Source organism: Dipodomys spectabilis, unplaced genomic scaffold, assembly GCF_019054845.1.
Source record: "Dipodomys spectabilis isolate Male_0828 unplaced genomic scaffold, ASM1905484v1 ptg000296l, whole genome shotgun sequence".
Lineage (NCBI taxonomy): Eukaryota > Metazoa > Chordata > Mammalia > Rodentia > Heteromyidae > Dipodomys > Dipodomys spectabilis.
Window position 1 is genome coordinate 458,117 of NW_024870973.1, and position 23,869 is coordinate 481,985.

General features: G+C 45.7%; 3 protein-coding genes and 1 pseudogene across 3 annotated transcripts; all 4 read right to left on the reverse strand.

Moving 5' to 3' along the window:
• Positions 1-1,991: 1,991 nt before the first annotated feature.
• LOC122127040 (taste receptor type 2 member 125-like) lies at positions 1,992-2,927 on the reverse strand. The gene has a single exon (XM_042701555.1). The coding sequence runs from the start codon at positions 2,925-2,927 to the stop codon at positions 1,992-1,994; it is 936 nt and encodes a 311-aa protein (XP_042557489.1).
• A 7,622-nt stretch (positions 2,928-10,549) lies between these two features.
• Positions 10,550-11,536, reverse strand: LOC122127042 (taste receptor type 2 member 125-like). The gene has a single exon (XM_042701556.1). The coding sequence runs from the start codon at positions 11,534-11,536 to the stop codon at positions 10,550-10,552; it is 987 nt and encodes a 328-aa protein (XP_042557490.1).
• Positions 11,537-17,868: 6,332 nt separating this feature from the next.
• LOC122127043 lies at positions 17,869-20,249 on the reverse strand (annotated as a pseudogene).
• Positions 20,250-21,668: 1,419 nt separating this feature from the next.
• Positions 21,669-22,598, reverse strand: Tas2r14 (taste 2 receptor member 14). The gene has a single exon (XM_042701557.1). It carries the CDS (start codon positions 22,596-22,598, stop codon positions 21,669-21,671), a length of 930 nt encoding a protein of 309 aa, XP_042557491.1.
• Positions 22,599-23,869: the final 1,271 nt, after the last annotated feature.

Here is a 23,869-nt window from a genome sequence, read left to right on the forward strand (position 1 = left end):
GATGGAGGGTCTTATTCTTCAGAAAAAAAATGCAGATCCTGAAGCCCAGCTATGGTAGAGATGGGCATGAGTCACTTTACCCTCAACCCAAGAATGGGGCTTGAATCTGCCACCATGACCAATGGAGTCCAGGAGGGGAAGTGTACTTCTGCTCAAACCCAGCCAAAGAGAAAAGACGTAGACAACAGACAAGCAGATGGATGGAGAGACAGAAATATGGATGGGTGGATGGATGGATGGATAGGTGGATGAATGGATGGATGATGGGTAAATGGATGATGAGCAGATGATGGATGGATGATAGGTGGGTGGGTGGATGGATGATGGACAGATGGATGGATGGATGGGTGGATGGATGGATGGATGGGTGGATGAATGGATGGATGATGGGTAAATGGATGATGAGCAGATGATGGATGGATGATAGGTGGGTGGGTGGATGGATGATGGACAGATAGATGAGTAGATGATGAGCTGATGGATTACTGTTGTGTTGCATTTTCCTGGACTGTCTCCACCCACTGACAGATTCCCCAGTGCACAAAAGGGAGCTTATTAGCATCCCCTAGAGTGAATATAGCCTTCTTGTTTAAAATTTTCTGGGCACAATACCTGGCAAAACTCTAAATTACAATGGACCCCAAGAGTCTTAAGGATGGGTTCCAATGTGTATTTTTATTGTTATTCCCCCAAAGGACTAAAAATAAATTCCATCCATTCACCCATCCCTTCCAGAGGCTGCACCTGTAATGGTTGGTGTCTGAGGGAAAGCTGGACAGACTCTCGTCTGCTACCATGCAAATGAACACATATTCGCTTTCATCCTTTTGCTATTTAGTTTGTCATATCTAATCTGCATGATTTTAATCTATCAAATTCAAATGCCAGCCTGTAGGTTGTACGACTTAATACACAGGCTGTGCATAAATGTCCAACTGGACCTTGGTTATCTATGGTTGACCTCACTGCCTTGTTACTGCTTACGGTATGGAATGAGTGGCCCGGCGTTTTCCAAATGTTTCTTCTCGGAATATTTTCCACAAAGCTGACCCTACCTAAAATAGGTGCAGGTCACGAATGCTTACACATAGCATTATTGTGTGAAGCCACAAATGCAGGCACTCATATAACAACATTGGCATGATCAGCCCACAAACACAGGCCATTATTCCTGCTAGTGTTCTGTATGGACTGGGAATTCTTCATGATGAAGCAAGCAGTACCCACAGAAATGCTGGATTAAAGCGTCCTTGTGGTTCTGAGGAAAGCCTCACAAAACTGGTCTGGTAGCTCTTGTGTTTGAAACAATAGAATTTGTACATTTAAACTCTATACATTATTTCTTTTGTTTTGTTTTGTTTTTTGTCAGTTGTGGGGCTTGAACTCTGGACCTGTATGCTGTCCCTGAGCTCTTTATCCCAAGGCTAGCGCTCTACCACCTGAGCTACAACAACACTTCTGGTTTTCTGGTGGTTAATTGGCGATCAGAGTCTCATGGACTTTCCTGTCCAGGCTGGCTTTGAACAGCGATCCTCAGATCTCAGCCTCCTGGGTAGCTAGGATTACAGGCGTGAGCTACCAGCACCTGGCTTATTCATCATTTCTTATATGATACTTAGATTTGAGATTGCTTGAGGTGAACGTAGCATTTCATTCCATGCATGCTTCCTTTGTTATTATTATTCTAAAATCATATAGAAGTTCATGACCGCCATTAAAAACACGTCACAATAAAAACTTACCATGTCTAAGTCGTTGTGTGAATGTCTGTTAATGAATGCATCCCAGTAAGGTTGGAAGGGATTGGACAGGGCTCATTCCACCCCTTCCCCCGCCCCGCGTGACCTCTGTGAATTCTCAGAATTACACAGAAGGAAAGACTATTTAGAAAGCACAATTGGATAACGTACACAAATTTCTTAAGAAGCGGCCATCATCTAGATGATGCAAGATTGACTCCAAGTCATTTCAGTGGTCCTGGGGCTGAGTCTCTAGCTGGTCCCTCGGCCCTGGGGTGTCGAGCCTCCGGCCCCTTGGCCACAGCAGCACAGCCAGGCCTGTCTCAGATCGCTGTTTCCCAGGATTAAGGCGTAGCAGTGGAATGAAGGAAAGACCATGACCACCACCTCAGAAAGCCAAATGATATGAATGTTCTCCAGGGTTGCATGGTTCCAAATCTGTATGATGAGAAAGAGAAAGAAGATGGAGTACAAGAGGAGGAAGGTGATCACCATTTGCAGGGCTCGGACGTGGGCCGCCAAGCTGGTATCCCTGGGTCCTGGGCCACGGGGCCGAATCCTCTTGTGGTGTCTCCAGAGGGAGAAGATGAGCAGGATGAAGGCCGCGAGGGACATGGTGAACGGGATGCAAAGGAAAAGGTTGATGTGGATGACAAAATGCATGGAAAACTGCAGTGACGTCTCTGAGCTGAAAATACAAGACGTATTTCGGAACTCCACGAACCACACACTGACGGCTGTGTTCACCAGAAAACCATTGATGAACAAGATGACCAGAGACCCCAGGATCATCCAGAAAACCACTTTCCTAACTCTCCACTTGAGATAAAGGAAAACAGAGTTGGAAAAGTTGGCTATCTTGAAAAAATAGAAGACGCTGAGGCTCGTGGCGAGCCAGATGCTGAAGTGGTTGGTCACCATCCAGGTTAAAAAAATCATCTTTAACATGTTCGCCGTCTTCCACAACTCCGGGTTCAGTGACGCCATCAGCATACTGGTACAGGAAGAGAGAAGCAAGCCAATCCTGGAGACCGCCAGCGCGGTGAGGATGAGGTCGATGGAAGACATCTTCCTCCTCCTGGCCCAGTTCCTGCAGTTCACCAGGGCTATGAATCCATTTCCCAAATTTCCAGCGATGAACAGCAGACCTACGACAACCAAGAAGACGCCTTGCGGGACAGGACCCATTGTTGGCTTCTAAGGCCTCTGTGGGGTATTTATCCACATGGACATTTGACATCCAGCAGCCTCAGTACATGTCGCCTGCTCACTGCTACAACCCGGTGTAAAAGAACCAACAAGCAAAGGCTGGGACCTGTCCACTTATAGATGCACCGCCTCCTTCAGGAAACGCTGTACTGTCCAACTCGACCCAGGAATTTCAGCCAGATGACGTGTGTGTTAGTCCGTAGCCTTGGTCTTCAGGACTTGGTGGTGGAGGGCACACTTGAGTCCTTGGGTGCTAGAATGCAAAAGAAGATTCCTTTATTACACTGTCCAGATGTTTCTACTTGATCTACATATTTCATTCCAGACACTGGAGATCTAGACAAGAACGATTTAAAAAAAAAAAAAGCTATGAGGAAGGAAATAAGGTTTTGAACTGGTGTGTGATATTTCTCAACCACTGGAGTGCTTTTTTTTTTTTTTAACACTTCAAATTAAGTGTGTACAGTGACCCAGATATATGTGTTACCCCTCAGACAACCCACTACCTCCATCTAATATCATGGAAATAATTTGTCTTTTGGTATCTGGTATCAGGGATGACACCTTACAAAGGCGTGTGCACACACCTACTCACAAATAAAATACATTTCTGTAATATCTTCATTTTTCACTTCAATAATATGTTTTTCCCTTTGCCCGTCACAGATTACATATCTACCCCATGCTTAGTAATGGATTAGTAATTAGTAGATTTGTTTTTAATTTTCGAAGTAACATTATGTAGTATAAAATGTACATGTTCAGTAGGCGTGGGAAATCTTTCTGTAGCTATGAAAAGCAGTGGGAATTAAGCTGCGGTTCATGAGGCTGTCACGGATGCATTAGTCTACACAGCACGAAGCCTTCCTGTTCTGAGTCTCGGATGCTCAGGACGAGGTACCCACCGGCTTGTCATCTTTCTCTGTCCTGCCTCTGGTGATGTTGACAGCAGAGGCTGGAGGGGGTCTGCAGGTCCCGGGCTGGTGAGTACCTCACCCACACTCACCTGGTGTGTTCTCCCAGCAGGATGGGGTCCCTGTGAGACCGAGCTCACCCAACAAGGCCGAGCTCATCCGGTGCATCCCCCTGAAGCTGGCCACCCCACCTTGCTCTCTGGAGATGCCCGAAGGTGACGAGGTCCTGGGAAAGACAGGCCTTGCGATGAAGAGCAACAGGAACTCCCTCAACGCCTCATCCCAACAGTGAAACAGGGAAATAGCAAGTTGGTTCTCCAGGTTGCTGGGCCGCTAAGCCCTTCCTCGTAAATCACTGTGATTTACATACACTGGGGAGTTAGGCACTTGCTACTACCTTTTTTCCTTCATCACAGATGTTGTGTTCTGCCTGTACCAAGCTCAAGCAACCAACACAGTTTTAAGTAACAAATGCAAAAATGCATAAGACTAGGCAGTGTTAACCCCCAAGGCCTCTGAGCCACTGTCTCTGATCCGTGGTCTGGTTTTGAAAATACTAGACTAAGATACTTGCTTGCTTGCACCGTAGTTTGTTGATTCTATTCTCAGAAGGTCTACAACTTGGCAATAAAACAGTCTATTTTAAAAGGATGCAGGAATGGGGCTGGGAAGGTGGCTCAGTGGTAGAGCGCTTGCCTTGCAATGCATGAGGCCCTGGGTTCGATTCCTCAGCACCACATAAGCAAAAAGAAAAAAGCCGGAAGTGGCGCTGTGGCTCAAGTGGTAGAGCGCTAGCCTTGAGCTGAAGAGCTGAGGGACAGCGCCCAGTCCCAGAGTTCAAGCCCCACAACCGGACCCAAAATAAATAAATAAATAAAAATAAAAGGATGCAGGAAATGCATCACTAACTTGCTAACTTTGTGCATAAATATCATAAGGGAAATATGTCTTTTCCAGTAGGGAAAATACACAAGACTTTACAAAAATTACTTGGTATTTTTAATTTTATAATTTTAAAAATTATGATTTTGTCCAGCTTCATGGAAAGGAGAAATAGGAGCATTGCAGTTCAAGTACAAACCAAGAAAAAGTTGACTGGCAACCCTCAGCATATGAACTAGGTGTCGAATGAGACATCTGTCATCTCAGCTGCTCGGGAGCCATGGGTCAGCGTAGGCCAGGCAAAATGCAGAATCGTACCAAAAAGCAAAAGAGCTGGAGGCTTGACTTGGGTGCTAGAGTGCTTGTCTTGTACAACACAAGACCCTGATGCATATAGCAAGTATAAATTGCAATGGATTGTAACCAAAGAAAAATAGATAAAAGTTGTTGTCAATCTTTACGTTTTGAAATCATGCAAATGCATGAAAAACAATCCGACAGTCCTTGCAAACGCACGCGTGGATTGGGTGGCAAGCAGTGAACCTGGCTTGCATGGGTTTTCATGCATTTGCAATCATGCAAATAATGAGTGGGTCATCACCATTCTTCGCTACACTTTGCATTCATGCAAACGTGTGTATACGTGCACCTTTACTTAATTAGCTCAGGTAACACACCTGGAATGTCTGGGAATCCATCTGGATATCCCTCAGCTGTGTGTGGTGGGAAACCCAATGTTGCAGACTCTCTAATGCCCAGGGTAACACATCATCCCCACTCTTAATTCATGAATTGGTTTCCACTCTTCCACTTTGCTCAGCAAGAGGAACGGTTCACTCAACAGTCCATTTTAACATCTAGTTTAATTTCTGTGACCAGCGTCTAGTGAAACAGCACGGCTCCCTAATCCCCACGGGTTTTTCCCTCTTTCCTTCTCTTGTTTTCTTTCTGGGATACGGGGCCTTAAGCTCAGAGCCCACACTCTCGCCCAGCTTCCTGCCTAACACTGGTGCTGTGCTGCTTGTGCTATGCCTCCAGACCAATTTTTTTTTTTTGCTGGTTAATTGGAGATGGGATTTTGCAGATTTTTTCTGCCCTGGCTGGCAGCCAATCACGATCCTCTGGGTTTTAGCTGCTTCGTGAACTAATATGACAGGCATGAGCCACCAGCATCTGACTTTTCTTTTTTTTAACGTAGGCATCCATAGCTTTACGCTTCCCTGTCAGCATTGCCTTGCTTGTGTATTGAGGGCTCTGGGAGGCTGTAATCTCATTTTCATTAGACTCTAGGAGACTTTTTATTTCCCCCTTTACTTTCTTCAGTGCACACTAGTCATTCAACTATGCATTGTTCAGCCTCGATGTATTTGAATGTTCTCTGTGGTATTTTTTTGCTGTTGAATCCTCATTGTATTCCTTTATGGTTCTGATAAGGACTTGGGTCAATATTCTTGGATTTCCTAAAACCTGCTTTGTGTCCTAAAGTGTGATGTGACTTGAGCACAGAGGTAAACAAGAGTGGCCTGACAGGAGGGCAGATTAGAAGATGTCATGCACTGTCCAGGGCCGGGCCCTGGAGCTCAAGTGCTACATGCCTCAGCCACACAGCCACGGAACGTGTCTGCCTCTAGAGAAAGGGCACGTAAGGAAACGCCAGGCAGTGAGGCTCGCAGTGCCTGCCCCGACCTGGTCCGCCTACAATAAAAGGACATAGGGAAACATGGGGAGCCATTGGGATATGGGGCCACCTGGAGAACGGGCCTGAGGAAGAGCAAGCCAGGAAGACACACCCCCAAAGAATCTGAGCCTGCGGCAGCCACAACGCCTCTGGGATCTGGGGGGGAGTCGCTGCAAATTCATAAGGGGAAACAGGAGCTCTGTGGGTGGCATGAGACGTGGATGTCGTCAGGCGAGTGACCAATTTATGGGGCTCAGTACTCCTTCAGCAGCCCAGGTCCCTCGGACAGCCTGGCTCACAGCTCCAATCCCACCTCCAATAACGCTCCGAATGTTCCTCACCTCTTCCACAGCCTGAACACTTTGGGTTGTTCCTGGTGAGTGCAGGGGTGACATTTGGTTCCTCTCCTTCATGGGAAAGAGAAAGAAGGCCAGGAGAGGGTCAGGGTGGCGGGAAAGGTCAGAGGCTTGGGTTCAGGACTGGCCAAGCCCAGGGCCAGGCTGGCTTCCCCCTGAGCTGATGCTCCACAGCCACCTGTGTGAACGCAAGCAAGTCCACTGGGGACAGGCTCTGCTCCTCCCTCTGGCTTCCCATGAATGACCTGCTCAGGCCCACTCGTCTCCAGATCCTCTCCAGTGCAGGGACTATGGAAAGCAGGCCTTCATCCAGGAGCCTCGCAGGGCCACGCAAGCGCTCCGCAGCATCTCCCACAGAGCACACCGGGAAGAACTGACCCGCTTTTCTTACAACCCAGGAACTTGCTTATTTCCACGCTTCTCCCCCGCCTAGAACAAACCTACTAGCCCTCCAGGGGAACGCAAGGAAGGTCCTGCGGGCACTGGGAAGGTGGTGTTCCCGGCACCACCCCGCCTGGAGAAAGCCAACAGCGCCCTCTGGCCCTCACTGGAAGGTCCGCAGGCCTCACAGGACAGAGCCGTCCACGCCAGGCCGGCCAAGGGGCTGAGAAACAGAAGGGATCTCCAGGCATGTGCCCTCCCTGCCTCAGCTCTGACCTGGCCTTCATCTAGATCACCCCTGCAAAAGATGAGCAGACAAAAGCAAGGCGTAAAGGAACACACCGACGGTGGAAGGAGAGCCAGCCGTGCCCAGAGGGCTGCTGGAAACAAAGTGACGAGTGATAGACGCTTAGAATCAGAGCTGAGAAAAACATGCGTAGAAATAGGTGCTGAGAGGCTGGGAAGGTGGCTCAGTGGTAGAGCGCTCGCCTTGCATGCCAGAGGCCCTGGGTTCGATTCCCCAGCACCACATAAGCAAAAAGAAAAAAGCCGGAAGTGGCGCTGTGGCTCAAGTGGTAGAGCGCTAGCCTTGAGCTGAAGAGCTGAGGGACAGCGCCCAGGCCCAGAGTTCAGGCCCCATGACCGGACCCCAAAAAGAAAAAGAAAAAAGAAATAGGTGCTGAGCTAGAAGATTAAATAAAGGAATTCCCAAAAAAAATGTATAAGAAAGAGTCCACACACAAAATGATGAAATAAACAGGGGGCTGGGTTGTTGATTCAGAAAACAAAATAGCCACAAATCAGTTTAAGACAGCACGGGACGCCGGGCTCCAGTGGCTCCCGCCTGTCATCCCAGCTACTCAGGTGGCTGAGATCTGAGGAACACGGTTCCAAGCCAGCCCAGGCAGGAAAGTCTTATCTCCAATAAACTACTCAGAAAAAGCCAGGAGTGGCGCTGCGGCTCATGTGGTAGAGCGCCAACTTTGAGCACAAAGAGGCTCAGGGACAGCGCCCAGGCCCTGAGTTCAAGCCCCAAGATTGGCACACACAAAAAATCACTCCGCTGTAGTTCTGGTTCTTTTTGTTCTGTGATCCTCTGTGTTATTCTGCTTTGTGCAAAGCGTGGCTCTCCCTCAAGCCCTCTGCTTCCTGGTTCAGCTCAATGGCGTCCCCACCTGCCAACCACTGGCCCCTCTGCTCTGTCCTGCTTTACAACTCTATCCTTGGTGTCCCTACATTACCTAGTTTGCTTTTGTTGTTGTTTTGTTTTGTTTATATGGTGGTCCTGGGTTTTGAACTCAGGGCCTGGGCTCTGTCCCTGAGCTTTCTTGCTCAAGGCTGCACTCTATCACTTGAGCCACAGCACTACTTCCAGCTTTGTGGTGGTTCATTGGAGATAAGAGTCTCATGGACTTTCCTGCTCAGGCTGGCTTTGAACCACAATTCTTGAATCTCAGCCTCCTGAGTAGCTAGGATGATAGGCATGAGCCACCGGTTCCCAACTATAATCTAGTTGGTTGTTGTTGCTGTTTCAATACTTTTAAATTTGTGTTTAGTTAAGGTTAAAAGAACTCTACCAGAACAAAAGGACAAGAAACTACATTTTAAAAACATATTTCATTATATCCATCATTTTCAGCAAAAGCGACTATCACTAATCCTGTTAGATAACCTCTCACAAGTGTTTATTTGTATCTGATCATGGAAATCACATTTTCCATTCACGGTATCAGGCTTTATGTTAAAAACTCTCTGTGATTTTTTTTTTCATTTGATTCTTTAATTTATTCGAAGTGTGAGTTTTTTAGCTCAGATCCTGTATCAGCTGGGCAAATGCAGTGGGACTCGAGCCACACACACAGCCTTTTTTGACTGTTAGGTTTTTGCCTTCCTTTTTACCTGGCCTCGTCCAAGACCACACATCTCCTGCCTGTACGTCCCTGACAGCCGGGCCCATAGCAGTGTGCTGGGAAAACCTCAGCCCCTGCTCGCTATGAGACCTCTTAACTCTGCCCCAGCCCTCCTCAGACCAGGACCCAATGGATTCCCTCTGAAGTAGCTGGGATTATAGACATGACCCACTGGGCCTGGTCCAAGACAGTCTCAGACAGACATACAAGTCCCCTCACTGATGTTACTCTTGTTCTTACTATTCTGTGCCAGGTTTTCCTGTTCTGACTTGTTTTGCTGCACATGTATATTCTGTTTGTCATGTGGTGACACTACGTTGTGTTCATTAACAGCCTGTGGAGGGCTTGTGGGCTGGTTTCTGTGCTTCTGTTCCAGGAGACACTACCAGGAGCTCTGCAGTTTAAACCTCTGAACACTTTTATCACAGGTAGAAAATAAACAAGCTAGAAACATTTTATAAGCAGCAATGGAAAATATGTTTCTTCATCTTATAACAGTGCATTAAAGCCTAGGCCCATAGGAAGAGAGAACATAAAGAAATCGGGAGGAAAAGAAGGAAGAAGACCAAAGAAACTGGAGGTGCACTGACACCACAGAACTTGTAAGAGCTGTCCTGCACATCAGAACTGCACTGTAGCCTTTCCTCCAGGTTTGTTTCAGGACACTGTTAAGATGCTGTTCCTGGACGTTGTGTGGCTGGCGCGATGCGGTGGTAACCATTTCCTCACTGCACTAATGGAAAGGTGAGCGCACCCCACCCCCTCCCGCCCCTGCGTGTGAGCAGGACCCCCGGGTACAGTGCTTCTGCCACTCCTGGCCTTCCCAGCCCCTTCACGGGCAGCTTCGGCCCTCCAGAGATACCACCAAATCCAGACATGTGTGGATTCTAACGTAAGTTCAATGTTTTGATTTTAAAATAAATATTTAATGGATACCCTGGTGATTTTAGGGAATAAGGGAGAATATTTAAAAGTGAGGAAAAGGGGCCGGGAAGATGGCTCAGTGGTAGAGTGCTCGCCTACCACCCATGAAGCCCTGGGTTCAATTCCTCAGCACCACATACACAGAAAATGCCTCAAGTGGTGCTGTGGCTCAAGTGGCAGAGCATAATCCTTGAGCAAAAGCAGCTCGGGGACAGCACCCAGGAACCCCCCCCCACACACACACACAAGCATGCACATGCACACATTATTTTGTTTATGAAATCATAAGCTTATATTTTAACAGCTTTGTCTCCCATACAAGATTCTCATTTTAAAATCTTGAAAAGACTGACATGAAATTCCTATTGGTTGCTATAAAGACTTTATAAGTAAGCAGTCCGTACTGATGTTCTTCTACACCTGAGTACCCTAATACACATGGGTATGAATAGTTCTGCTGAGGGGTTAATTCCAAACCCCTTTCTATGAAATCCATAAAGAGACACACAACAGAATAGTGTGAAAATATAAGTCTATGAAATCAAAGGATGTCTCATCAGTGGAGCCTCCTGAGAGGCACGGAGGCCTGGCCAGTCAGGGGTGCGCAGTCTCCGGGCTCCGGGGCCCTGCCCCAGCACCACAGCCCCCGCAGCCCCCGCAGCATGGCTCCCAAGGCCTGACGTAGCTTGCTGTTCCCCAGGACCAGGATGAGGGAGTGGCCCGAGGGAAAAGCAATCCCAGTAGCCAGAGAAGACAGAATGAGAAGGTTCATGTCTAGGAAATCGAAGGTCCAAAGCTGTAGGATGACAGACAGGATGAAGGCAACAGAGAGGAGGAAGAAGGCCATCCCGGTCTGCAGGGCCCTGAGGTGGGCCGTGGCGCTGGCATCTTGGGCTCCCCACACCACCTGGTGCATCCGCTTCTGGTGTCTCCGCAGGGAGATGATCAACAGGAGGATCACAGCCAGGGAGAAGATGAAGGGCAGGAACATAAATGCAGAGTTGGTGAGCAAAATACGTTTGGAAAACTGCGTGGAGGCCTTGCTGCAGTGGAAATACGACATGTTCCTCATACAACCACCGATGCTTTCGTCGAAGATACCGTTTATCACAAGCACATTGAAAAACAAGGGGACCAGAGACATCACCAAGGTTGTTGAGACCACTTTCCGGACTCTCCACTTCAGGTAAAGAAAAGCAGAGCTGGAGAAATGGCCTATCTTGAGAAAGAAGAAGAGGCTGAGGTTGGTCGACAGCCAGAGGTTAAAATGATTGGACACAATCCAGGAAAAATTACTTATTCTTATTAAGTGTATGTTTATTCTACCTGGGTAAGTAAAAGACAACAATATATTGAGCACCACTGACCAGAGCAGAACAATCCGGGAGAGCGCCAGGGCGGAGAGGAGTTGATCAACTTCAGAGATCCTTCTCCTCTTGACCAGGTCCACACCGTTCACCAGGGCTACGAATCCATTCACCATGTTTCCGAGGAAAAACTCCACACTGACAACTATAATTATGCTGAGGATGCCGCTGTCCATTGTGGGTTAAGAGGATAGTACAGTGTCTGTTGGGCACTGCCGAAGATTCGTGACTGCAGTCTTAAAATGCTCGATGAGTGAAAACTCAGACAGGTTGTCCCTTACCAGTCCCACGCACCTGACACCATGTCAGGAAAAGAGCCATCCTGGGGTCCTGCTTTCTTCATGAAATCCCTGCATCTTCCTAACAGCCTATGGAGCCCGGTAAAGACACCACACCCAGCAGAGGTCCGGCCTCTTGTAGTGGCCATAACGGAAATGCTAAACATGCAAATAAAGACACATTTGTTTGCATGGCTTTGTTTCCTTTTCCCTTTGTCTGCAAATCGGGACAGCTTGTCACCTTTGGGACAAGGGCTATTACAAAACGGCCACGTACCTAGTGAGTAACTAGAACATAAACTGGTATATGGAGCCTCGCAAGTACTGAGGGTTTAGGTGGATGTCCAAGTTATGTACAGATATGTGTATATACATGTGTATGTGTGTGCTGACATGTGTGTGTGTTTACATATGTGACGTGTGTGCACATGTGTATACATGTGGGGGGGTGCTCAGGTTGACTTCGGTCCAGGTCTTTTATTCTCACTCCTAGAGCTGAGAGTCTTCAAGACTACTGTTGGGATGAAATCTCAGTTCTCACTCGCTGGAAAGCAAATGAAGGCATATTTCCTTTCATGGTGCTGCAGGTGTTATTCTCATAATTTGAGTTTGTCAAGTTCATGTCAGCTAGTAAAATTTTGGGGCCTCATCTATTAAAACGTATGCAAAGCATCTAGATTCGCGGGTGAGGTTGCTCATGGGGCACCCGTGTCCACACTCTCTTCATTTAATTGAGGTCCGTAGGCGGCATCTTCTATCTGCAACAATGAGCTCCTCATCGGTCTTCCTCCTGGTTCGTGTGGACAGATGGGGGAGGCTCACCCGCACAGATAGGATGTCTGCCTCCACCCATGCTTCCAGAATGGAGCACACCACTGTTTTCACTCAGTGGAGTCACTCAGGGCAGAGCTCGACCCGACTGCCACAGTGAAAACCTGAATATCCTCCCATTTTAAAGTACTGTAAGGTACCAATTCTCCAGAGGCAAATTCAGTTGAAACAGTATCATAACCAGACGCTGGTGGCTCACACCTGTAATCCCAGCTATTCAGGAGGATGAGTAGGTTCATCTACTCACAGCAGGTTCAAAGCCAGCGCATGCAAGCTTCCTGTGAGATTCTTATCTCCTGTTAACTAGAAAAAAACTGGAAGTGAAGCTCTGGCTCAAGTGGTAGAGTGCCAACTTTGAGCTGGGCACTAGTGGCTCATGCATGTCATCTCAGCTACTCAGGAGGCTGAGATCTGAGGATCATGGCTCAAAGCCAGCCCAGGCAGGAAAGTCCATGAGACACTTATCTCCAATGAACCACCCGAAAACCAGAAGTGATGCCGTGGCTCAAATGGTAGAGCGCCAGCCTTGAGCCGAAGAGCTGAGAGACAGCACTCAGCCAGAATTCAAGTCCCACAACCGACAAAAAAACACAAAAACAAGAGAGAGCTTGAAGCCCCGAGCTTAAGCCTCAATCCTGGCACAAACACAGACACACAAACAACAGCATAAGCCATTTTTTGTGCATTGAAATTGGTAGGTTAAAATGAAAGATGGTAACTACCTGAGAGAACGCAACTTCTGCATGTGAATCCATATTTCTAAGAGTGATAAAGTGTCTCGAGAGCTGGGTATGGCAGAATGTTTCAGTAAACCCCATCACTTGTGAGACTGAGACAGGAAGATAGAGAACATTTGAGGCCAGCCTGAGCTACGTGGTAAAGCCCTGTCTCAAAGAAGAAAGTGCTAACAATTATTAAATTTGAAATTAATAAATATAATCTAGGATCACAGTAATCAAGCAACCTGCCTATGAATTTTTAATTTCGATTTTATATTCAAAATTATGTATTTAATGTATATGATTGCTAACAGCCTGTAGTGGATATTTATTATCTGGTAATTTAGGTACATATCATAAACTATAAAACTTGCCCTTATGTATGTTAAATTATGGTTCTAGTTTAGTAACTATGCATGCATTCATTCGCCATACGTTTGTGTCTCTCATCTCAAAATGCTCATCCACAACAAAAATCCATATTATTCATTATTGCACATGATCTACATTCATTTTCTTGTGTGTGAGGCAGTCAGAATACAGACCTCCCTATGTACCACAGAGGTCGCAGTGTACGGCTGCTGCTGGTTCCACACGGTATCTCTGTTAAATTGGTACAGCTACACACAACAGGAATACAAGCTCACAAGTACGGGAACTTCTTGCTTTCTCCGGACTACGCAGTGTTCTCCCCTCAAAGATCTATGGGCCCCAGCCCCACACCTCAGCCAGCGCAGCAGGGACAGAGAGGACATGCACAGCCTCTTGCTACTCAGAATCGGCACCCAGGAGTGAGCAGAGGAGACCCAGCCCGGACCTGAGGACCAAGGGTCTCCCCTGAAACATGGGGCTCCCAACCTTCACAAACACCAACACGAAGAATGCCAAGCGCAGCAGGAGAGATGGTACAAGGCCTGGACGTGGGCCACGGTGCTGACGTCTCTGGGCCCTCGGGTGCTAAACTTCATCACCTTCAAATGGCTCAACAGGGAGAAGACGGGCAGGAGAAAAGTCCTTGGGGACACAGAGAAGGCGCCAGCATGGACACAGGGCTGGGGAAGGAGAGGAGTCTGAGGGACGCGCCCCAAGTTGCCTGAACTGTCAGTGATGTTTCTTTCCATCTCATCCACGAAGACAAGTGATGGACGCATCCAGGACCATCACGTTCACAAGCACCGGGGCCAAGAACAGCAGCGGGGTCACAGACACAACTTTCTCAACTCTAAATTCAGGAAGAGAAAGACAGAGCCGGAGAAGGTGGTTATCTTGAGAAAGTAAAAGATGCTGAGGCTGGTGGTGAGCCACGTTGCTGAGATGGCTGGTCAGCGTCCAGGCGAAATAAATCCCTCCCATCGTCATCCCTGCCTTCCAGAAGGCTGCAGAAGGAAGTGCGGTCACCACCCAGTCCAGCACCACCACCCAGAGCTGAGTGATTCTGAGGGCCAGCCCTGCGAGGCCTCGGTCCCCCAGGGAGAGCACCCTTCTCCTGACCCAGTCCGTGCAGTTCACCAGGGCTATCAACCCATTCACTAAGTGCCCCGCTACAATTTCCACCGTCAGCACAACTATGAGTGCACTCAGCAGGGCAGTGTCCATTCTCTGTGCAAGGTCGGTTCTAATGTCACTGCCCTGTGTGTATCAATGCGCTCACCATCGGCGGCCTGTGTGGATCTTTCAACATGCACCACACACTCCCCTGAAAAGAACTTCTCCGTGCAACATCAAACACGCAAGAACCAAAGTTCCCTAAGGATCCGGTTCAAGCATTTCATTACATACACTCGCAGCTTCCTAATGCATGCATTAAGTTCATATGGGGATTGCCCAGTTAACACGCTGTAGTCCAGGGTATTTTGTACAGCTCCAGGAAATGATGACACAGTCTCGCATTATAGCATGTAAATATGGAAGTGTTTGGTTTTTTTTTGGGGGGGGGGGGGTCCGGTCATGGGGCCTGAACACTGGGCCTGGGCGCTGTCCCTCAGTTCTTCAGCCCAAGGCTAGCGCTCTACCACTTGAGCCATAGCGCCACTTCCGGCTTTTTCTTTTTGCTTATGTGGTGCTGAGGAATCGAACCCAGGGCCTCATGCATGCAAGGCAAGCATTCTACCACTGAGCCACCTTCCCAGCCCCTATGGAAGTGTTTATTAGCATGCTTTTTCTCTCTTTTTTACATCCATAATTTGGTTCCTTGAATTCTGAGCAAGGAACATCATTCACTCTAACTCACACAGGTGGCAACAAGACTCTATCATTTTGTGTATCAAACAGCAAGCTATAAAACACCATAATAGTACATATTATTTATAATGCAGAAAAATGGTACCCAGAGTTATATGGTTTTGTGTCAACGTTTAGTGTGTTGGGGTCCCTGGGTAAGGGTCACGAAATCACCAGGACACAGGGGATGCAGAGTGCAAACAGCAATTGCCACTGCATGCTGTGTTTTATTGTTAGTGGGTGTTTAAAGACAAGCAAGCATGATCTTTGCCAAGATTTAGTCAGGAGACATTCACACAAAAATTTTTTTAACAGATACATTTTTACTTAACCTATGAGACCAGGTCTTGGTATATTATTATCTAAACTGTTTTAGAGCACGCTCAAACCACTTCTCCAATCTCAGGAAAATGCTTGACCAGCTGTTCATCTATGTTTAAGGAAGCAGAAGAGCTACTTCCTCAGTTCCCAGGAGTCTGTGACATGTGTTTTGAGATAGGGAGAGAGAACATTTTCCCTCTCTAGCCCGGCATGCCAAGAGCTTTCCTTATACTTAAACACAGTCCTCAGATAATACTCAGGCTGGAGCCGGCATCATTCTGCCCTTCAACATAGACCCTGAGTCTTCACAGTTTTGCAGTTAGCATTTAGTGCTGTCTGCAGGCTGCATCTATCTCCACAACACACTCTTGTTTTAACTTTTTATTGTTATGATAAAGGTGATGCATCAAGGGTTGTCACTTACGTGAGTCAGGTCACAAGTACGTTTCTTTTTTGGACACAGTGTCCCCTTCCCTCACTGTGTCCCAGGTTTTCCCTCCCATCTCTATCCACGAGTCCTGCAGTTCATTTTCAACATCACATCACACGCTTGATGTACTTGTTTGTGAATAGCCTGTCTTTTGCCCTGAAAAAAAAAAATGTTTGAATTTCGGTAAGATTGTAACCTCAATGCAAAACCAGAATCATGAAGGAAAAAAAAAAAGCAACCTGCAGATTGGTGATTGGCTTGCAGTCCTAGGAATTTTATAACTTGCTCACTCACTAATGGAATATTAACATGTGTCTGCTTTTTGGTGTCAGAAGTCCATACTCAACAGTACAACTTAATCTGAGAGGGGGTTTGGAATGAAAGTTGAAGGACGGGACCAACAAATCAGGAATACAGAGGGAGCTTAGGAGGGAAAAAAAAATGTTTAAAAGACTATCTCAAATCTCACATTCCCCCCCCCCCCCCCGAACAAAAGTACCTTTTTAAATTTGTAAAATAGAGTATCTGTAAACCTAGAACAATATGTGTATCAGGTCATGACTGTGGCTCTTTCTTCCTCATTCATACTCTAGAAATCATAATTTCTAAACCTTTTTCCCATTTGTCATAATTCTAGTATTCGTCGGTCCTGTGGGTGGCACGTATATGCCAATGCTACCAAAAACACGTTTGCCACGCTGGACTTTATTACGTGCACATCTTCGTAATAAAAATTCAGTTTATTTTGAATTAAGCACAAAATAAGTATTCATGTTAAGAGATATACAGTTATACAATGCACAAATGAGAATGCTTTCATGACAGTTCATACAAGGTGTCATGCATACTCTAGAACACATGGTATATGGTGGCTTTTGTGTAATCCTAGCACCGTGCTTATCACTAATGGATTTGGTAAGGAGAGAGGGAAATGGGCGACATCCTTCATTAATAATAACACATCTCTAACAGGTTCTATCAGGAAGGATGGGGAGAGGATTGCTCATCAGCTACCTTCAGAAAGTATTTCAAAACAGGCTGTGGTGTTGGGTGTCCATCATCCCCACCCACAGTGGGCTGAGGGAAGGGATCTTGAGTTCAAGTCCAGCCTGGGGTAGGTAGAGAGAACCAATCTCACAGTCTCTTGAGGCTGCAGGTTACTGATGGACTCTGGGTAACTATCACTGACAAAAGGAGATGGTAGCTTTATCCACAACAGTAAATATTTTGCATGAGCAAGCCATTCCATTAAAGTAGCAAAAATAAATAAAGGAATTATAAATTGCAGTGAAGAAATAAAGTAATCATGGTAAAGAATTATGTGCATGATGTGTTCTTTTTTATACCCCAGACAAGAGGACGAGGCGGACACAGAGCCGCACGCCTGAGGGACAGGAATGATGGTCCATCTGTCTCAACGTTGTTTCCCAGAATTAGGACGCACTAGTGGACTGAAGGAAAAATAACTTTGGCCACACAGAGGGAAAACTGGAAGCTGCCAAGCTTCCGTGCAAGGGACAGAACGGAAGCCATGCAGCAGCAGCAGGAAGGTGGGTGTGGGCTGCAGGGCCCGCCATCTTGGGGAGAAGATGAGAATGGCTCCAAGATCTCTTCCCCCATAGTTCAACCACAGTTCAACAGTGAAGTAACCAATCAGCTAGTAGGCGTGGGGAACTATCTTCATCTATTTCAGAATTGATGGCGTGTTATTGATTCAGAAGAAGTTTTCAGTACAATTAATATCTATGGTTTATTCCTGGAAGCTGTTATATAATCACTGTGTCAAATCAACCACAGTTTCCACCGTTCAGAAGGCTCGGGCAGGAGGACAGAGTTGGAGGCTACATCATGCATGAGACACTGTCTCAAAACAACAACAAAACCATCATTATCTATAGTGGTTGACCTATTTGCATAATTCTATAGGCACATATACCATTACTTCAAAAAGAAGCAAAACCGAACTCTGAATCATCCATCTGATCTTGCAGAAATTAAAGCAAATATATGATTACAATTCTCTTCTCACCCATAGGTTTTTAGTAGTGTTACTTTGAACACACTTTTGACACCTAAGGAAAAAGATGTTTTTCAAGACACACTGAACAACCAGCCTTACTTCTTTCTGAGGAACACTTCACTACACTCTCAGTGACAAGACTATGCGATCATCGGCAGGACATACTGTCCACGGGCACTGAGAAGCAGAGCTCACAGCAGAAAGTGTAAAGACAAAGATCAAATCCAGGCTGGGCCAGGAAAAAAAGCAAGATCTGATGTCAAAAACACCTGGATCAGAAAGGGCCGGAAACACAGCTCAAGTGGTATAGCGATGGCCTAACATGCATAAAATCCTGTGTTCAATCTATCTATACCCAAAATAAGCTAAAACGCATTGTGGTACAACACACAAAAAAATGAGAAATCGGATCTACTTCCTAATGTAATATCTACTATATCTATTACATCTAATAATGTTATATCAATAATGATATATGCCTTCTGAGAATTATTGAATTTGAAACTTGTAAGATAGCAAATTTTTTATTTGAAAGAAAGCAAGGCTAATCATTCTTGGGAATTTTTACAATATTACTAAATTGAGACTTATTTGAAGTCATACATATATAGAAGGTTAGATTTCCAACAGTCTTGTTTTACTCTCTGCTTCTGATCTAAAGGTTTTGGAATGTTGTATATATAAAGTTTACTTTTATTTGCATAGAACTATATGAATCTGTTTTTTATGTCTCATAGGCAGGCATATACACAGATCTTGCATATTGTTAGTTTCTCAGGTTGAAGATGCACACAAAACTCAGTGTCTGTAACCATAGGGAACTGTTCCCTGTAAGAATTCTGCACTGATATTCCTCTGTGTATCTTGTAGCATAGATACTTCTCAAAGGTTGAGGTGTGTTTGGCTACTCTTAATCTAAGCACACAATTTGTAAAATTCATACAGACACAGACCACAGAAACAGTTCACTACAAATTGATTTTTTTCCATCGTATGCACACTGATCCCTGAAATTCAGAAAGGTCCTAAGAGTTCCAGGCCTCTGGCCCTGGACCTCAGCCTCCACAGCACCGACAGAGAGGTCCGGCTCAGCTTCTTGTTTTCAGGAATCAAGACGAGTGAGTGCCAGGAATGGAAAGCCGCTGCAGAACCCTGATCAATCCAAACGACCACATCGCTCCCCAGAAACATAAAGCTCTGAAACACTGTAAACAAGGGAGAGTAGGAACACGGTGTCCAGGAGCAGAGAGGACATGACCGTCTGCAGGGCTCGGATGTGGGCTACAGTGCTGGTGTCTCTGGATCCAGGGGTGCTGTGCTGCATCCTCCCGAGGTGTTTGCATACAGAGAAGGCCAGCAGGAGAAACGTTGTCAGGGACACGGTAAAAGGAAGGAGCAGGAACCCAGAGTTACTGAGCGAGACGACAGTGGGAATCTGTGTGGAGGTCTCTAGACTGGAATTGTAAGTCATAGATCCAGTGATGCAGACATCGACGCCTTTGTCAGCAAATACAATATTTAAAACCAAGATCGGAGACACCAGCTGTGCCATTGAAACCACTCTTTCAACCTTCCACTTTAGATGGAGGAAAAATTGGCCATCTTGAGGTAAGAGAAGAGTCTGAAGTGATTGGCCACTACCCAGATGACATTGATGGTTCTTAATGTACGCCAAGAACTTTTCAAAGCTGGGCACAGGAAAAGCGTTACCACACTTAAAATGGCTACCCAGAGAAGACCCAGCCTGGAGATGGCCCGTGCAGTGAGGATCTGGTTCACAGAAGCTCTCTTTCTTCTCCTGACCCAGTCCCTGCACCTCACCAGGGCTATGAGCACTTATCATGAGTCTCACAACAAAAAGAAGGTGCTCACAAAGATGTCATCCATTGTCGAAAAGAAAGCCTCAGCTTATCACTGCTGAAGACTTATTACTGCATTCATTTTTCTGCTATTTATATTTGCTCATTGACAAACAAAAATCTCACATTAACATCTCCTGAACAATGCCAAGCCAGGAAGCATGAAGACTTTCTAATGACGAGGTTCGTTACCATCATGGAAATCCTGCATTTTCCCACGTGGCCCAGCTGAGCTCGATCACAATGCTGTCTGTCTTACACAGAGCAACCTGAAACCTTTCATTTGCTAACATGCAAACAATGACATTTGTTTGCATTGTATAGGTTTTGTTTTGGGCGGTTTTCTGTTTTGTTTTGTTTTTTTGCTTTGGCTAAGGATTTAGTCTGGCAACATGAATTCCAGGGGAAAAAGTGGAATTGTAACAGACATTAGAGCCAGTAACAGGAGTAAGAACTAGTACATGAAACTTCCTAACTATTGATGATTTATCTAGAATTCATAGTTAAGTGTGCTAACCAGAGCTCTTCCTTCTTGAACACTACCTAGAAAATTCAAATCCTTTCCAAGAGTAAATCAAATATTCCGAATTAAGATGGACCGGCTCCAGGAATTCCTGGCTCTCAAACAATTACTATCTCAAGTGCCACCTGGCTCTAAGAATGTTCTCTTTCCTTTTTTTTCTGAGGACTCAGAGTTTCATGCTTGCTGGGTGGGAAGTTGACCACTTAAGCCACGTTAACATTCTGTAGTAAAGAATGAATTTTGCAGATAGAATCCCTATTTTGGGGGGCCAGGGAGTCTGGGATGGCCTGAACTGTGATCCTCCTACTTACATCTCTTAAGTAGCTGCAATTATAGACCCACCATCACGTCTGGCAAAAGTATTCTAAATTACTCTTCTATTCAGAACAATGGGTTTGCTGCATCTGATTTCCAAGTCTATATGTTATTCTTCATTCCTTGTCTGAAACTATAGGACACAAGCTAGGCTATAAAACTCTTTTATGGACAATTGTATCTGGATCTCTATCATATTAGGTACATAAAATTATACAGTTTCAATTTGCAATATCTCATATGCATTATATGTACATGTATGTCTTAGATATTAAAATCTTTAAAAGTTTAATGGTAGACACAAAATTATGTTAATATTGTGAATTCTTATATTTAAATATTTGTCATAACTTGAGTTTATGGTCACACTTGCATTTTTTTTTACCAAACTTACAGTATGTATAGTGCTTAATCCAAACAGACTTTTATAAAATTCACAGTGGCACACAACGGAAGAATAACTGAAAACCATAAGTTTCTATTTTTTGAGTTTCTCATGGCATCATTTGTTCACACCTGCAATCCTAGCTACTCAGGAGGCTGAGATCTGAGGATCGCAATTTGAAGCCAGCCCCAGTAGGAAAGTTCAAGAGGCTTTTCTCTCCCATTAACCATGAAAAAGCCAGAAGTAGAGCTGTGGTTCAAGTAGTAGAATGCTAGTCTTGAGCTAAAAAAAAGCTCAGGGACAGCGCCCAGGCCCTGAGTTCAAGCCCAGGTCTGGCCCAAACGCAATCTTTTTTTTTTTCCTTATGAACTGACTTTCCTCTAGAACAACAAGATCCCTGGAATCGCCTAGGAGTCTGAGGGCTCCATGCCTCGGTCCATGCCCCTCAGCCACCGGAGCATGGAGAGAGAGGCCCCTCGCAGCCTTCTGGTTGCCAGAATGAGAACAACTGTGTGTCCTGAGGGAAACATGGTTCCAATGACTTCCAGAAGCAAAATGATCCTATCTTCCTGCAGAAACTTGGAGTTCCAGAACTGCAAAAGAAGAGACAGGAAGAAAATGGCGTACAGGAGGAGGAAGGCGACTGTCGTTTGCAGGGCTCGGACATGGGCCACAGTGCTGACATCCTTGGGTCCTGGGACATGATGCCACATCTTCTTGTAGTGTTTCCACAGAGAGAAGATGAGCAGGAGAAACACTGCCAGGGACACGGTAAAGGGTACAAATGTGAACACTGTGATGGTGCAAAGCACCAGTGTGGGAAACTGAACAGACTTACTTGAACTAAAGCTGTAGGACACGTTGCTCAGATACTCATCGGTCCAGACACCGTCATGTGCATTTAGAACTACAATGTTCAAAAGCAAGAGGGCCAGAGACACCAGCAATGCCCCCAACGCTACCTTTCTAACTCTCCATTTTAGATAAAGGAAAATGGAGTTGGAAAAGTTGGCTATCTTGAGAAAATAATAGATGCTGAGGATGGTGGCGAGCCAGATGCTAAAATGGTTGGTAATGGTCCAAGTGGTGCTCATCGCTCTTAGATTTTTTCTAGTGGCCATCAAAGCTGGGTATGCCAGGAGGCTCAGGAGGAAAGACAACAGCATAGCAAGTCTGGAGACTGCCAAAGCCAGCAGGATTCGATCCACCGTAGAGATCTTCCTGCTCTTCCTCCAGTCCACGCAAGCCACCAGCGCCGTGAACGTATTGCCTAAAAATCCTACAATGAGCTCCACACTTAAAGCAAGCGTAAGCGTGACCTGCAGGACACCACCCATTGTCACTGGGAGGGGCCTCCACAGCCTCTACTCTGCTGAGGATTCTCTCCTGGCGTCTTCTGAAGTACAGTGTGGATCTGATTCCTGAAAATTCATGGCGTAACTCACGGTTAGAAACTCCCACCTGCAGTATCAGTCAAGAAAACAAGATTTAATCACCGGTCCATTCCAAGCCAGGCCCTGGTGGCTCACGCCTTTAATCCTAGCTACTTAGGAGGACCTGAGGATCATGGTTCCAAACCAGGCTGGGCAGCAAAGTCTGTGAGACTTTTATCTCCAATTAACCACCAAAAAGCTGAAAACAGCCATGGTAGAGCACTAGCTTTGAGCAAAATAGCTCAGGGACAGCGCCCAGGCCCTGAGATCAAGCCCCAGGACACACACACACACACACACACATCAGTTGATTCATAGCTTTCTTCATGAAAATCCCTGTTTCTCAGAAAACCCAAACAAGCATCACTGAGATATGTACCTCACACACAACAGCCTGGAGTCTTTGTAGCTGACAAGAAGGAAAAGCTGAGTTCTCATGCGCCAACATGAAATATAAAGATATACTCACTAGTATTGTCTTACTGTTTTACATATTATAGTTAGACTAGTTGATTTCTGGGTCAGAAACTACAAAATAGTAACTCTTAATAGGCAACAGAATCTCAACTGATATATGGAACTTCATAAACACTGAATTTTTAAGCCCTTCTAAATTAGGTCGCTGCAGGAAACTATGCACATATATTCCAAAGTGACTTCTACACCAGAGTTTCAAATAAAATCACACAGATCTTAAACCCTCAAATATGTAGCCAGACACCAGTGGCTCACACCTATCATCCTAGCTACTCAGCAGGCTGAGATCTGGAGATCACAGTTCAAAGCCATCCCTGGCAGGAAAGTCCGTGAGACCCTTATCTCCAATAAACCACTAGAAAACTGGAAGTGGTGCTGTGGCTCAAGCAGTAGAGCACTTGCATTGAGCTGAAGAGCACAGGGACAGCGCCCAAGCCCAGAGTTCAAGACCCAAGACTGACCAAAAAAAAAAAAAAAATGTGGCACTAAGATTACTTATTTTTGGTTTTTACTTCCTTCGCTTTTGAGGTCATGAGTATTCATACATACCATTATATAAATATAAACGTATATCCATCCAAATTCTATTCATTTTCCACTTCAGTCATTCAGGCTTTCCATTTGTTCATTACGCATTAGGTTCATGTTTACCACTGTGGTAGTTAATAAAGATATCATGTAAAATTGTTTTCAAGTAT

Coding starts and splice junctions, on each gene's coding strand:
- LOC122127040 (XM_042701555.1), bottom strand. CDS start 2,927: ATGGGTCCTGTCCCGCAAGGCGTCTTCTTGGTTGTCGTAGGTCTGCTG.
- LOC122127042 (XM_042701556.1), bottom strand. CDS start 11,536: ATGGACAGCGGCATCCTCAGCATAATTATAGTTGTCAGTGTGGAGTTT.
- Tas2r14 (XM_042701557.1), bottom strand. CDS start 22,598: ATGGGTGGTGTCCTGCAGGTCACGCTTACGCTTGCTTTAAGTGTGGAG.